This window comes from Podarcis muralis, chromosome 2 (assembly GCF_964188315.1).
Source record: "Podarcis muralis chromosome 2, rPodMur119.hap1.1, whole genome shotgun sequence".
Classification (NCBI taxonomy): domain Eukaryota; kingdom Metazoa; phylum Chordata; class Lepidosauria; order Squamata; family Lacertidae; genus Podarcis; species Podarcis muralis.
The window spans coordinates 24941504-24956009 of record NC_135656.1 but is presented as its reverse complement, the minus strand read 5'-3'; the positions used below and the strand labels follow the sequence as shown (position 1 = coordinate 24956009).

General features: G+C 43.8%; 1 protein-coding gene across 2 annotated transcripts in view; it reads right to left on the bottom strand.

The window, feature by feature from the left end:
* MAP2K6 (mitogen-activated protein kinase kinase 6) overlaps positions 1 to 14506 on the bottom strand; it is an 83164-nt gene that overhangs the window by 21999 nt on the left and 46659 nt on the right. For both annotated transcript variants that reach the window (XM_028713752.2, XM_028713762.2), the window contains 3 exons: positions 12915 to 12963; positions 6290 to 6403; positions 2128 to 2247 (listed from right to left, as the gene is read on the bottom strand). In XM_028713752.2, coding sequence (XP_028569585.1) covers positions 2128 to 2247; positions 6290 to 6403; positions 12915 to 12963 — 283 coding nt within the window. The remainder of the gene's footprint in view (positions 1 to 2127; positions 2248 to 6289; positions 6404 to 12914; positions 12964 to 14506) is intronic.

Here is a 14506-nt window from a genome sequence, read left to right as displayed (position 1 = left end):
ATTAAAAGCTTTCCTATACAGGGCTGCCGTCAGATGTGTTCTGATAGTTGTTTATTTCCTTGACATCTGACAGGAGGGCACTCCACAGGGTGGGCACAACTACAAAGAAGGCCCTCTGCCTGGTTCCCTATAGCCTCACTTCTCACAAAACTGTCAGAAGGCCCTCAGAGCTAGATCTTAGTGTCCGGGCTGAACGATTGGGGTGGAGACGCTCCTTCATGTATACAGGGCCGAAGCTGTTTAGGGCTTTAAAGGTCAGCACCAGCGGTTTTGAGTTTGGTTCCCAGTACATTCTGGAGCACACGTATGAACGAATATCTCTCCCATCACACTGTGTAGCATGACATACAACCTGAATAAATACATGTACCAACATCTCATGGCAGTGCAGGATTTGGGAAGACCATGAGCAGAGTGTGGGGCATTGCACCCTCCCATCCCCTTGTCTGAATTCCAGTCTCGGCCACAAGTTACCTCAGCCATTTCACTAATGATGTAAAATTAAGCTGCATAGCTATTTTATTTTCTGAAGCTGCAGCATCGCAGCACAAAGCTGGCTCCCCTCTGACCACAGAAACATCGGGGCCTCAAGGCTAACTTCCTTGAGAAAGGGGACAAGTTTGCTAAGTGCAGAAGTAGCCAAGAAGGGCTATTTGAAGGATTATTTGGCCCATGTGAATTCCGTCCTCCAAAACAAATTCCAATTGGTGCAATGAGGAAACAGAAGCAGGATTTCAATTTCTGCAGTGATCGTTTTCATGCCAAGCAAAACATCAACTTTTAAAAAATAAATAAATCTGGAATTCTGGCACTAAACGTCGTTTTCCTGTTGTGTGGAATTTTGTTTGGCTTTTTTAGGAAGTACTGGGAAACACGAGGTGTTGGGAGAGGAAGAAGGGACCTGGCACTGGAGAAAGGAGAAAGGAAGTTACAAGCTGTCAGACAGGTTGGAATCCCCGTTTCATCAATAAAGTTAACACAGAAGGAAAAGGGCAGGGGAGCCAACCTTTTTTAATCAACCGCTCTTTAACCATTTAACTGACTGCGTGCACCAAATGGAAGTTTTAAGAGAGAACCAAAAATTATTACTATTATTACACTCATATTCCAACTTTTCTCCAAGGTGACATATCTTTCCCTCTCCATTTTATGTTCACAACAATCCTGTGAGGTAGGTTTGGTTAAGAGATTGTGACTGGCTCAAGGTCACCCGGTGAGTTTCATGGCTGAGTGGTGATTTGAACCCTGGTCTCCCAGGTCCTAGTTCAGTGGTGGCCAAACTTGGCCTTCCAGCTGTTTTTGAACTACAACTCCCATCATCCCTAGCTAACAGGACCAGTGGTCAGGGATGATGGGAAGTGTAGTCCAAAAACAGCTGGAGGGCCAAGTTTGGCCATCACTGTCCTAGTCCAACACTCTAATTGCTACACCATACTGGTTCCCAGTACGCACTTCCTGTACTATTCAATACAGGAACCGCTGTGGTGTAGTGGTTAAGAGCAGTGGACTCGTAATCTGGTGAACCGGGTTCTCGTCCCCGCTCCTCCACATGCAGCTGCTGGGTGACCTTGGGCCAGTCACACTTCTTTGAAGTTTCTCACCCCCACTCACCTCACAGAGTGTTTGTTGTGGGGGAGGAAGGGAAAGGAGAATGTTAGCCGCTTTGAGACTCCTTCGGGTAATGATAAAGCGGGATATCAAATCCAAACTCCTCTTCTTCTTCTCTGGAGTGGCTGAGAAGGTAGATATTTCTGTTAGCCCTCTGCAGATACCTTGCTCTGGTCTCCTATGGTCTAGCTAACTTGTGAGCTAACTAACATTACCACCCAGTATTGCTCAACTAAGGTCCTGCACATATACTAAAAGAACAATCCGTGTTCAGAGGGGATATGCACAATTGGTATAGCAGGTGCATGGCATGCAGAAGGTTCAAGGTTCAATCCCTTGAATCAGCAAGCAGGGGATGGAGCCAGCCTGACTGAGACCCTGGACAGCCACTGTAAGTCAGAATAAGCAGTGCATACTATGATCTGGTTTTTTTTAAAAAAGAAGGCTATTTCCTATGTACTGTACTGTGAAGCCTGCAGCCCAAATGAAGGATACAAGATGAGACCTACGAAGCCGTACCTCACGAAACAGCGCACCGTAGAAAGTTACGGTGAAGTGGCAGTCTACTGTCCTCATGGAGATATCCAGGTCCATCAGCAGTCTCTTCTGCTCCTGGCTGTTCACTGTCGCTCGGATTCGCTGAAAGAAAGACTCGTTTTCAGCTTTCACTCTCCTCCTCCCCTGAGCCGTGTGAATTTCATCCAAGAACTCACTGACCAGGTACAAAAAAAGAGTGACTTTGCTTGGGTCATTTCGCCAAGCAAACGTCAACAGCGCCACCTCCGTTTTCCTAAGGCAGCTTCACCTCCGCAACGCCCCATACTTTAAGCAACAACGAAAAGGCAAACGTTTGTGGCCTAACAGTTAGAAGCAAGGAAGCCTCAAATCCTAGGTAAATCTCACAACCTAAAAATGGATCGCGGGAGCAGCCACAGAAGCTCAAAGCCAGCAGAGATGTTGACTTGGGAAACCCTGACTCCCGAGGAACTCTGGTTCCTAATGGCAAAGTAATGCTTTAGTGGCAATGCGGCCCTTTGCACACTTACCTGGGAGTAATTCCCATTGAAACTAGGGAGACGTACTTCTGAGCAGACATACATAGGCTTAGGTTGCAAGTGTCTCATAACAGGCACCCCAAATTAGAGGCCGTGCTTGCACGTTGCTTTTTTTTTTCTCTCCCTTTAAGCCTCTTTTGTGCCTCTGTGAAATGGGGATAATAATGCTTACCTACCTCACAGGCGTAATTTATGTCTGGGAAGCACTGTGAGATCCTCGGATGTGAGGTGCTATAGAAGGGCAAAGGATTATTGTTACTACAGAAGTGCTTTATCTCCTCTCTCTCTCTCTCTTCTCTGTTTTTCCATCATTAACAAAGCTATGATGGCAGAACATTTGGTGGAGGGAAGCTACTGAAAGAGGCTCTGGTTTAGCAATACAGCCTTCACCTGCCCCAATCTGGTGGCTCTCTGTGTGTACAGCACCTCTGATGCACCCAGCAAGGACTCTTCTTTCAGCTTCATGTCAAGAACGGGTGGGTGGGTGGGTGGGTGTAACACACATACATATACAGATATAGGTATAGATACACACACACCCCTACATGCCTAAACATGTCCACCAATATTAACGTACACAGGAGGCCCCTGGTTACCTGAAAGGGTTTACACCAAAGCTCCTGTGAAGCTTCAGATCAGATCAACTTGACCCTACACGGACATAAAGCTTAACCAGTATTTTGAATATTTTAACCATAATGGAAGACTGGTTGCAAACTGTAGTGGATTTCCAGGGCATTGTTTGCATTAACCATGGTAATCTGTTGCCTCTGTGCTAAGTAAACCATGGTTAAAGGTAACTTCCATGCGTCTCCAGCCTCTTTGCTTGCAAGACAACAGGCATGCCTTGCTGGTGTCTCCTTACTCATGCCCTCTACAACAGCCGAACTTAGCTCAACAAGCTAAACTATGGTTTTACTGTACAACTGGGATCCTAAAAAAAAAATGGTTTAACGGACTGAACTGTAGTTAGCACTAACCAAGATGAAGTTATTTTTTGCAGTGGTTCATGTGTCAAAATCCCTGGCAGGCAGTAGTACCATGTGCTGGGTAAACAGCTTGGCACCATGGACCAGATGGGGAAAATGTAGATTATAACTGCTCATTCCTTGCATTAACAGTGAGCTAACCATGGTTACTGCCCTCTTCAAAGGACTTTCATAACCATATTTGACACTGGTGCCAGTACCTGGCCTTGTCCCCAAAGGCCCATGATATATATATTTCAGAAAGGAAATGAGAACGTCAACAATCATTTCCAGTTTGTAGGATCATCAGCTTCAGTGGGAGATGCCAATATAAGCAATATAAGTAAAACTTTCCCCCAAGCGTTTTAATCCACTGGGAATGTGAAACATTTTTGAATAAAATGATTCCTCCCACCTCTTTCCGATTTGAAGATTTCAAAATTAAAGTCTCTCATTAAAATGGAAACCCAATTCGAAAAATCATTATAAACAAAACATTTTAGTAATACATAATTAAACATGGCCCTCTATGAAATACATGCTTGCAAGTACTTGAAATAGTTGCCATCCACAAAGCTCATATACTTACAGGTTATATTTTGCTCCAGTGAGGACTATCTAACATGGAAGTACGTCGGGCTCTACTGTTTTACAACATCCTAACCGAGAATAAGGCAATTTACATCTTCAACCAGTTCTTTGGGCTCTATTATGGACAGAAAAGGTTGGAGCCCACCTTTGTCAGTTTCCATTGAAATAAATGGGACAAAGACAAGACAACCAAGTCCAACTGTTCAGCTGCAATCCAATGCACACTTATCGGGGGGAAAGTCTCCATGAACTCATTGGGACTTGCTTCTAAATAGACATGCACAGGGTTGTGCTATGTCCATCTGGACCCAGCCCAAAGACAATATTGGCTGATAATAAAGATAATAACCAAACCACTGTGTTAGGGAACAGGAGTAAGCATACATTAATAGATTGCTATCAGAGTGGCATTCATGCCTAAAGGGAGATTGCAAAGATTAAGAAAACCTGTCCTACTGACAAGATGTCAAAGGCCCAGTTCTGATGGCCATGTATCAGCTTAGTTAAGTGTTACGACCGTGCACATGGTCTCTTCATACGTCAGCTTAAGTCAATATGTGATCATCCAAACACACTCAAAAGATGTATACAGTGGTACCTCTGGTTACGAACTGAATTCATTCCGGAGGTCCTTTCTTAACCTGAAACTGTTCTTAACCTGAGATACCACTTTAGCTATTGGGGCCTCCCACTGCTGCTGCTGCGCCACTGTCGTGCGATTTCTGTTCTCATCCTGAAGCAAAGTTCTTAACCCAAGGTACTAATTCTGGGTTAGCGGAGTCTGTAACCTGAAGCGTCTGTAACCTGAGGTACCACTGTACTAACAAAATGCATTCATATGCAACACCAACTCTTACATCCCTAGTTCAGTTCACACAAGACAAGCTGAGAGCGGATGCAAATAGCCCTCAACGTTGAAAAGTACCGCTCCCGCATTTTGAAAGCAATCGTCCTGGAGAGACTCAATACATTTTAGGGAAAAGGCAAAACAATCAAGTTACAAGAGTCAAGAGACCAATGATTCACCTCGTCAAACACCCCAATTCTAACATGAGCCAGCATAGGAGCCAACTCCTAGGAGCTGTGGGGGCTTTGCCCCCCCAATAAAATATTTGAGGGGGCTTCCCCCCACCCCAAGTTGATGGGCATTGCCATTTAAATGGTGTGCCTCCCCCCACCCCATATTTTATTCAAGTTGGCACCCCTGGGAGCCAGCCAAACGCTTCCAAAGAGCCTGTAAGGCTGATCTGGAGCACGAACAGGTGATAATTGGGTGGGAAACATGACCACGTATTTCAACCCTGAAATCTCCTCCAAATCCAAAGCAAGAATGCAAAGTTTAATTTTAAAATATAAAAATATAACTTGCGGAATGCAAGGCAATTTTGTGGTTTGACCTAATAGATGGCAGCTAGAATACAAATGTCTTGGGATGGAATTCAACGTCATGCTATGCTGAATGTTCCATCTGCGCAAGCAATTCTGCTTGCCAATTAGAACAATTTCCCCCTTCCTGCTGTTCTGGGGGTTCTCCCAACCAAGAGCCAATTTTTGGGTGGGGGGCAGAGAATGGGGAAGGTGGCAAGAAGGAAGCCCCATTGAACAAGCCCTTATGCTTGGCTTCCGCTGACGGGATTCGTAGGGTAAGTCAAGTCCCACCCCTTTACTCCATATTAATGATGTCCTGCTTAATTGAACACAATCCCCCAGTTCATTGGAAGGAATCCAGAACAATAATACAGGCTGATCTTTGGGACTTCTTTAGATTTAATGAATGATGAAAGTTCAAGCTTGCTCTACTTGAATCCTCAGAGTTTGGCTCGAGTCCTCCCACCAGGTCAGCACTTCAATAAATATTACTTTTACCATTAAAAATCAATAAATCAATTATCAAAGCATTTGTGCATGTGTGTTTGTGTATGTTTCTCTCATTGTGAGAAAGAGAAATGCACACACAGACACATATATACACACACAAGTGTTGAAAAAGGTCAATAGCTGCTGGGAAGGTAAGGAGTTAATTTGGACAGTTAATGCGTTCAAAGAAGGAATAACCACGGAGTCTACCTTCACGGCCATAATTTGCCCACTGGGCATGTGCCGCATCATCTCTACCACGCCATATGCACCGCGGCCCAGTTCTGATATCGGCTCCAGGTCATCAGCTTTGACTTCAAAGTTCTGTGGAGAGATAAAGCCAAGAGAACGTGACCAGGAGCCAAGAAGTATGGTTATCCAATAATAATAATGCTTTCATCTGTACCCCACTCATCGGACTGGGTAGCTCCATCTCTAATGTCCCCAAACTGGTGGCTACTCAATGGATGAATATATAGTAAAGGTAAAGGGACCCCTGACCATTAGGTCCAGTCATGGCCGGCTCTGGGGTTGCGGCGCTCATCTCGCTTTATTGGCCGAGGGAGCTTCCGGGTCATGTGGCCAGCATGATTATATATATATATATATAATTAGTTTTTTAATATATCATTTTCAACAGTCATTCAACATAGGTCACATCTTATAGTTTTTTGGACATCCATCAACCACATCTAAATATTTTCCATTTTTTTCACTTAATTTACATTTCTTAATTTCTCTATTGCTTTTAATTATCTTATCTATTGACTCTCTCATCATAGCCTTCCTTACAATATTTCATATATTCCTCCTTACAAAACTTCTTGCAGTCCTACTAGCATAATCTGTTGATTACAGTTGCTTTTCAAACAGTTCGCATATTTATTCCAGTCTTCTGTGAATCTCTGTTCCCGCAGGTTTCGAATCCTTCCTGTCATCTTATCTAATTCTGCATAGTCCATTAATTTCGACTGCCATTCTTCTTTCGTCGGTAATTCTTCTTGTTTCCATTTCTGTGCCAACAGTACTCTTGCTGGTGTTGTTGCATATAAAAACAATTTTTTGTCCTGTCTGTTAATATCACCACTTAAAATACCAAGTAAAAATGCTTCTCTTTTTTAAAAAAATGTATATTACAACATCTTTTTCATCTCATTATATATCATTTCTCAGAAGCCTTTTACTCAATGGATGACTTAGCTCTGAATTTCCAAATCTGTGCATACAGAGAAGGCTTGTAAATAAGCCCACAATAGTTACTAGCCCACTAAGAGTCTATTAGGCTAGAATTCTGTGCTGGCCACAGAGGGAGGAAGTTCCCTTCTCCACACGCAGAAGGTCAGAGGTTCAATCCCCGCCATCTCAGGGCACAGCTGGGAAGAGAGTCTTGCCTGAACCCTGGAGAGCTGCTACCAAGCCAGTGCAGAAAATACTGAACTAGGTGGACCAGCGGTCTGACTCAGGGCTCATTCAGACTTCCTTTTGCGCCACGCTTTCCAGGCACGGATCAATGCTTTAAAGCTCTTTGGGTGCTTTTTGTTTCCTCCATCCTTCATCCAAGTGCTCTCCCTGGGGAAACCCACGTTTTACAGATGAATCAGAGCAAGCATCAATCTGCAGGAAACCCTATTGCTCCGATTCAGCGGTAAAACCCAGGTTTTCGCAGGCAAAGCTCCGGAACTACAAAAATAATAATAATTCCCTAACTGGACACAGAGCCTCAAAGTGCGGACCTGGGCATAGAAATGAGGCACAAAAATCTGGATGAGGCTTCAGTATAAGGCAGCATGACCTTCTACTCAACAGATGGGAGTAGAAGAGACAGAGCTGAGGATACGCTTCTGTTCCTTTGCAGACAGCAGAGAAACTAACCAGACTAGCCGAGGAGGAAGAGAAGAGGTCTGCGCCAACTTGCACACTCACCTGCATGCAATTGCTGGCTGCCCACGGCTACCATGGGAGGAGCTGTTTTTTCCCCCCATGCAAGGCTGCTCTGGAGCACCGACATATCCTTACTTCTTCAAAAGTGCTTGGATGGATTTCATAATGCCATTCAAGTTCTGAAGTTGGGGGCAGCACCTCTCTCTTACAGGCATGGGTAATCGTTTCTTTAAACGGAGCATTGCTTTGACCAGGGGTCAGCAAACTTTTTCAGCAGGGGGCCGGTTCACTGTCCCTCAGACCTTGTAGGGGGGCCAGACTATATGTATGGGGGGGGGGGGAATGAACGAATTCCTACACCCCACAAATAACCCAGAGATGCATTTTAAATAAAAGCACACATTCTACTCATGTAAAAACACCAGGCAGGCCCCACAAATAACCCAGAGATGCATTTTAAATAAAAGGACACATTCTTCTTCTTATTATTATTATTACCCATGTAAACACTTGCTGATTCCCGGATGGTCCACAGGCCCGATTTAGAAGGCAAATTGGGCCGGATCCGGCCCCTGGGCCTGAGTTTGCCTACTCATGGCTTTGGCCATGTACACTTGTTCCACGAAACAGCAAGTTCAATGTCTATTTCTAGATTCCATAACTATAAAACACTTTTCTTAAAAAATCAGTTTACTCAAAGGGTTCGAAGTGATCCCCCCCACCTTCCAAGCAACTTTACGTCATCCCTCTCTTGCAATGATGTTCACTGGGGTAGGGGGGAATGTGTACACCTGCTGTGACTTTTGCACATGTCAACACAAGACAAAGGTTAGACACATTGGGTGCACATTGCTTTCTATACCCACATTTTTATTTCCTGGGCTAGACGACAAAAAGTTAAGTAGTTGGCACAGGACATTTGATCCCCTCATCTGCAAGGATGACGACCTGTCCCCATTCCTTCCAGTTCAGATGTCTGGCTTGGCCATTGGGCCTATGCCTGAATTTTACACACTCCTCCCTTGTTTTCTAGTTGTAGATAAAACTACTACGGGTTTTCACATGTTGAGCCCTGAGAGGGAGAAACAGCTTTATTCTTCTGTGCCTTTAACTGCTGACAAAAGCGGTGGACCAAATTCCAGCTCTCTTTAAAAGACTGAGCTGGGATGAAGGGGAGATTTGCAACAGCAAATGCATGTACAACTTATAGATCAAAATCTGCTTCCTCTACGAACCTTTTGGAACATCTCTCCCTTCCAGGGACAGAAGGGAACCTGCTTTTCTTGGAACAAAGGCATTCTACATCAGACATCTCTTTGATGCGATACTGGGTCATTGTGCTCCAGATGGCTCTCTCACTCCCTCCCATCTCAAAACACCAAAAGTAGCGGGGGGGGGGGGGGCGTGCCTAGGTCTCTGAAAGGCAGACCTATAAAATGCTAATGAATATACAACATTGCCAATAAATTAGCACTCTGCAGCTTAGGCGTGAGACTGAACAGAAAAGGCTCAGACAGCGCTAGTGCCCATCTGTATCAGCCTTTACATCAATCCTCCTGCATTTTCCCTCTTCTAACCAAGAAAAATGTCACAGATTTGGTAAGAACTGGCCTTCAAGCAATACAGTACCTGAAAAGGGACGTGGAGAATTCCAAATTAGAGAGGATGGGAGAAACACTGACTGACTGATTGTTTAATTTCCAAACCATTTAATATATTAAACACACATTAAGACTAATAACTCAGGAGGTGTATATGGAGTGTTATCTGTTAAAATATTCAAGGATAAACATAGAATGCTACGGAGAGGGGGATGGGAAGTCAATGGGTAAATTAGAGGTATTGTTGATGGTAAAGTATGCAAACTTTTGAAAACTAAATTTAAAAAATTATATATATATATATATATACACACACACACACACACACACACACACACAGTGTTTTTTCTAAAAAAATGTGTAGGGGTACTCTCATTTTGACTCAAGAAAATCACCATTTTATAGTTCAAATTGGAAAAAATAAATACAGTAAATGGACAAAAGTACAAAGATTCACAAAATGTTTAGGGGTATGTGTACCCCCTGAAAAAAGCACTACTAGTATATATATAATTCTGTTGGATCAGATCAAAGGTCCATTTAGTGCAGCATCTTCTTCCTCTTAAATGACCAACTAGAAGCCTATAGGAAGACACACAAACTGGACAAAAATGCGACAGCCCAACGGATTAAGCTTTTTCTCATCGCTACATCTGCAGCAACCATGTGGCGTGCAGACATGGGACATTTCAGAACATATGGAATTCCTCCTTTTGCCTTTATACCCAAACAGCACTGACCAGCGGCACAAACACCTGATGTTCTGCTGACAAACTCACATAATTCCTCTAAATAGGTGCAGTGGACCTGCTGGCACACCTCAACGCTCGTTTTACTAGCGGTCCCCCTGCCGTAAAAGTTGAATACTGGGTCTACTTGAAAATTACGGCCTTGAGAACAACGCCTTGTAGCTTTCTTGCTCAACAGCAGCGGGAGCAAGTGTTTGGAGGTAGCTGATAATGATAGCCAGAGCTTAGCAATAAGGATTTGGCGCTGAGCAACTGTTGCTATTAATATCAGTAAGCAGGTGCCTCTGTAGAGATGTTACATAAAAAGCTGGAGGGGGGCGGGGTTTGGGAAACGCAACCAGGCCTATTAATTTGGGTTATTCCTTGACGGAGCAGTAGGAGTCACCAGAGAATGAGGCAATCTGCTCTTTTTTTTTTGCAGGGGATTTGTATACAGGTCTTTTTCTTAACTATTCCCATAGTCAGATCTTTGAATTCTTCGTTTTTGTTTCTAATAATAATGATAATAATTTTATTATTTATACCCCACCCAACTGGCTGGATTTCCCCAGCCCCTCTGGGCAGCTTAAGGGACAGAAAGGTAAAGGTAAAGGTACCCCTGACCATTAGGTCCAGTCGTGGACGACTCTGAGGTTGCGCGCTCATCTCGCTCTATAGGCTGAGGGAGCCAGCGTACAGCTTCCGGGTCATGTGGCCAGCATGACTAAGCCGCTTCTGGTGAAACCAGAGCAGCGCACGGAAACAGCGTTTACCTTCCCGCCGGAGCACTACCTATTTATCTACTTGCACTTTGACGTGCTTTCGAACTGCTAGGTGGGCAGGAGCTGGGACCAAACAACGGGAGCTCACCCCGTCGTGGGGATTCGAGCCACTGACCTTCTGATCAGCAAGCCCTAGGCTCTGTGGTTTAACCCACAGCGCCACCCGCGTCCCTCTACAGCACATAGATAAACCTAATAAAATATCAAACATTTTAAAAAAATCCTGATACAGGGCTGCCTTCAGATGTCTTCTATAAAGTTGTGTAGTTCTTCATCTCCGTGAACATCTTATGGGAGGGCGTTCCACAGGGAGGGAGCCACTGCTGAGAAGGCCCTCTGCCTGGCCCCCTGTAACTTCAGTACACCCAAGTTAAAATAATGTAATCAAATGATGCCCATATATTTTAAATGGTACAAAAATGCATTTCAATATCCCACCCACCAAAGCCTGAGGACTTGAAACATTTAAAAAAAAAAAAATGAAAGCTGGTTTGAATCAGAGCTGTAGTTCACCAGCCATTAAATCCCACATGGAACAGACTTTTCGTGAGTCAGTTTGGGTTTCTCTGTACTGGTGGTCGAACAGCTGGCTTCCGTTTGATTTTGCAGCCATCTCACATGTGTCTTAGATCTTAAACTATTAAAAATATGCAAGACTTGACCATTTAGCTTGCATCTACTGCAGTCATAGGAGGGATTCCTATGACAACGGCACATCCAGTCTTGGACTTCACTTAACAGAACCGCAGTTCTATGGAAGTGAATATTGCCTGTTCCAAAACACACTTACGCTTGCCCCAGTGGGTCTCAGCTATTAGCATAGCGAGCGTCACCAAGTCAAGCCTCTCCGGAGCAAAGGCAGATGGTTGCCTGACACAGTTTCGCGTTAACACAATTTGGTTATCATTTGCATCCCATTTTCCAAACTTAGGTGAATGCCAAGCAGTAACTGTTGGACTTACACGATATTCTTATTCATAAACAGATGCTCTCATGAAAAGCTTAAGTCAGCCGTCAACTGAATTTGTGGACCACGGGATGCTGCAATACACATTTGTATGGAGAATGCAGTGTTCGACTCGTGTCTGTCTTGAAGGCAAGGGAGCAATAGTGTAAGTCAGGGGTCAGCAAACCTTTTTCAGCAGGGGGCCGGTCCACTGTCCCTCAGACCTTGTGGGGGGCCAGATTTTATTGGGAGGGGGAATGAACGAATTCCTATGCCCCACAAATAACCCAGAGATGCATTTTAAATAAAAGGACACAGTCTAATCATGTAAAAACACGCTGATTCCCGGACCATCCAAGGGCCGGATTTAGAAGGCGATTGGGCCGGATCCGGCCCCCGGGCCTTAGTTTGCCTACCCATGCTGTAAGTGAAGCTGCTTTTAAAAGTACAGTCGTGTGATTGCACAAACCACTGCAATAACTTGGTGTCAACCACCAAGTGGTTGTGCATAGTGTCCTCAAATGAGGGCCTGCATATACCAGCCAGACACTCCCTAGCAGGGTCCCACATAGGTCTTACCATTGCTCCTGAGTAAAACAGAGCTGCCTCCTTGATACCCCAAGCAATGTGGGAGAAAATACACAGCTTTACTCCAAGAGCGTCCAAATGCAAAGACAACATCAGCAAAGAGGTGAAAAGTCAAAACCTTTAACTTGTTTTGGTAGGTGAAATTTGTAATAAAGTGAACAGGTGAATCAAGGAAAGAGGGACAAGAAGCTCACTGACTTCTGTGCCAAGGAATGGGATTAGCAGGTTACTTATAAGCCTTTTAAATTCACTTCCTTCCCAGCTGGATGCACAGAACTCTTTAGAAGTTGTATTTGATCGTCACCGTACCTTGTCGCCAATGGAGATGCAGGCTTTGGAGTCCAAATCTCTAGGTGGCCTGCGAAATAGAAAAAAAAGAAGGCCCAGAAAACAGATTAGGAAGGAAGTATTTCAGGGCTCATATAAAACACATACAAACACTTCATTTTTATTCCATCCTTTCATCCCTCAAGGAAATCAAGGTGACCCAGGCAGGGGTCCCAGGCAAGGGGCAATCCAAGGCCTGCTTAGCTTCAGCGAGGCTGGTGCGCTGTGCACTTTCTTTAGACCATGCGCCGGGAACCAAATGTGAATACATGTCATGTATACACAACATCAGAATTAGCCAAGGGTCACTCGGAAGGAGGAGTCTTTCCCATTTTTAATCCAACTTCCTGGTAAGAAATATGGTCACTCCTTTGAGATAACAACTGCAGCTACACTTCTGGGAATAACAGGTTTGGAATTGCCCAAGAAAGATATTAAATTATTTTTGTATGCCACAACTGCAGCAAGAATTTTGTTAGCGAAGAATTGGAAAACACAGAAAGTACCAATAGTGGAAGATTGGCAGATGAAGATGATAGATTTTTCGGAGCTGGTCAACCTGACTGGAAGAGTCCGTGACCAGAAGGAGGAGGAGTACCAGCAAGACTGGATGAAATTTAAAGACTATTTAGCTAAATATGTTAAGATAACTTAATTGGAAAAGCTTGCAAATAATAGTTAGGCTTAGGATTTAAATATGTAAGGATAAGATTTAAGATGTTTAAAGTTAAATTAGAAAGAATGAAAGATTTTAAGTGATTAAGTTAATTTTTTGAGAAAATCAATTTTGGAAAACTGTTAAAATGATATATAATGAAATTCAACCAAGGGGATTTGAGGAAGTCATTTAGTAATGTTACCAAGATTTAAACAGGATGTATGTATGTTTGTTTGCCTGTTTGTTTGTTTGTTTGTTTGTTTTGAATTTTTGGAAAATCAATTAAAAAAAATTGGGGGGGGGGGACAATTGCAACTACTATCTACAAAGGGAGAAGTGGACAATTTTCACAAGCTGTCAAGACCCTCATGAGCGGCTTTTTAAAACAGCTTTCCAAAGAGAAAGCTCGGTCTCTCCCTCCCGAGTGACAAGGCCCTCCTTCTTGCCTACAGAGTTTTTCTGACACGCATTCCCCTTTCTAGCTCAAAATGGTGGCAGGCAAGGAACACCCCCAGCAGCAACACAAACACATATTGGGTTGAACCAGACCCTGAATGATCCTAAAGCTGATCTGAAATGGGCCTGTGGCGGACTCAAAATATTTCATCTCCAAATTCCAGCCCCCATTTTGGAATTTCCCACTCTTTTTCTCTCACCCCGCTGCAATATCTATTTTTAGCGCCCACTCCACCTTAGAAATCACTGGTTTGGGGTTTCTCTACTAAGAAAAAACAGGGCTGCAAAAATTACACGGTGCAGTAAGAAACTAATGAAGTCAGGTAACCCCCCAGCAAAAGCCAACATCTTTTCCATAAATAAGAAATACTCTTCTATTTATAGGCAGCCTGTAAAAAAAGACTGTATTTATCTTGTATTAATCTGCACCAGAAATAGCTAAGACCAAAGTGAGCAATGC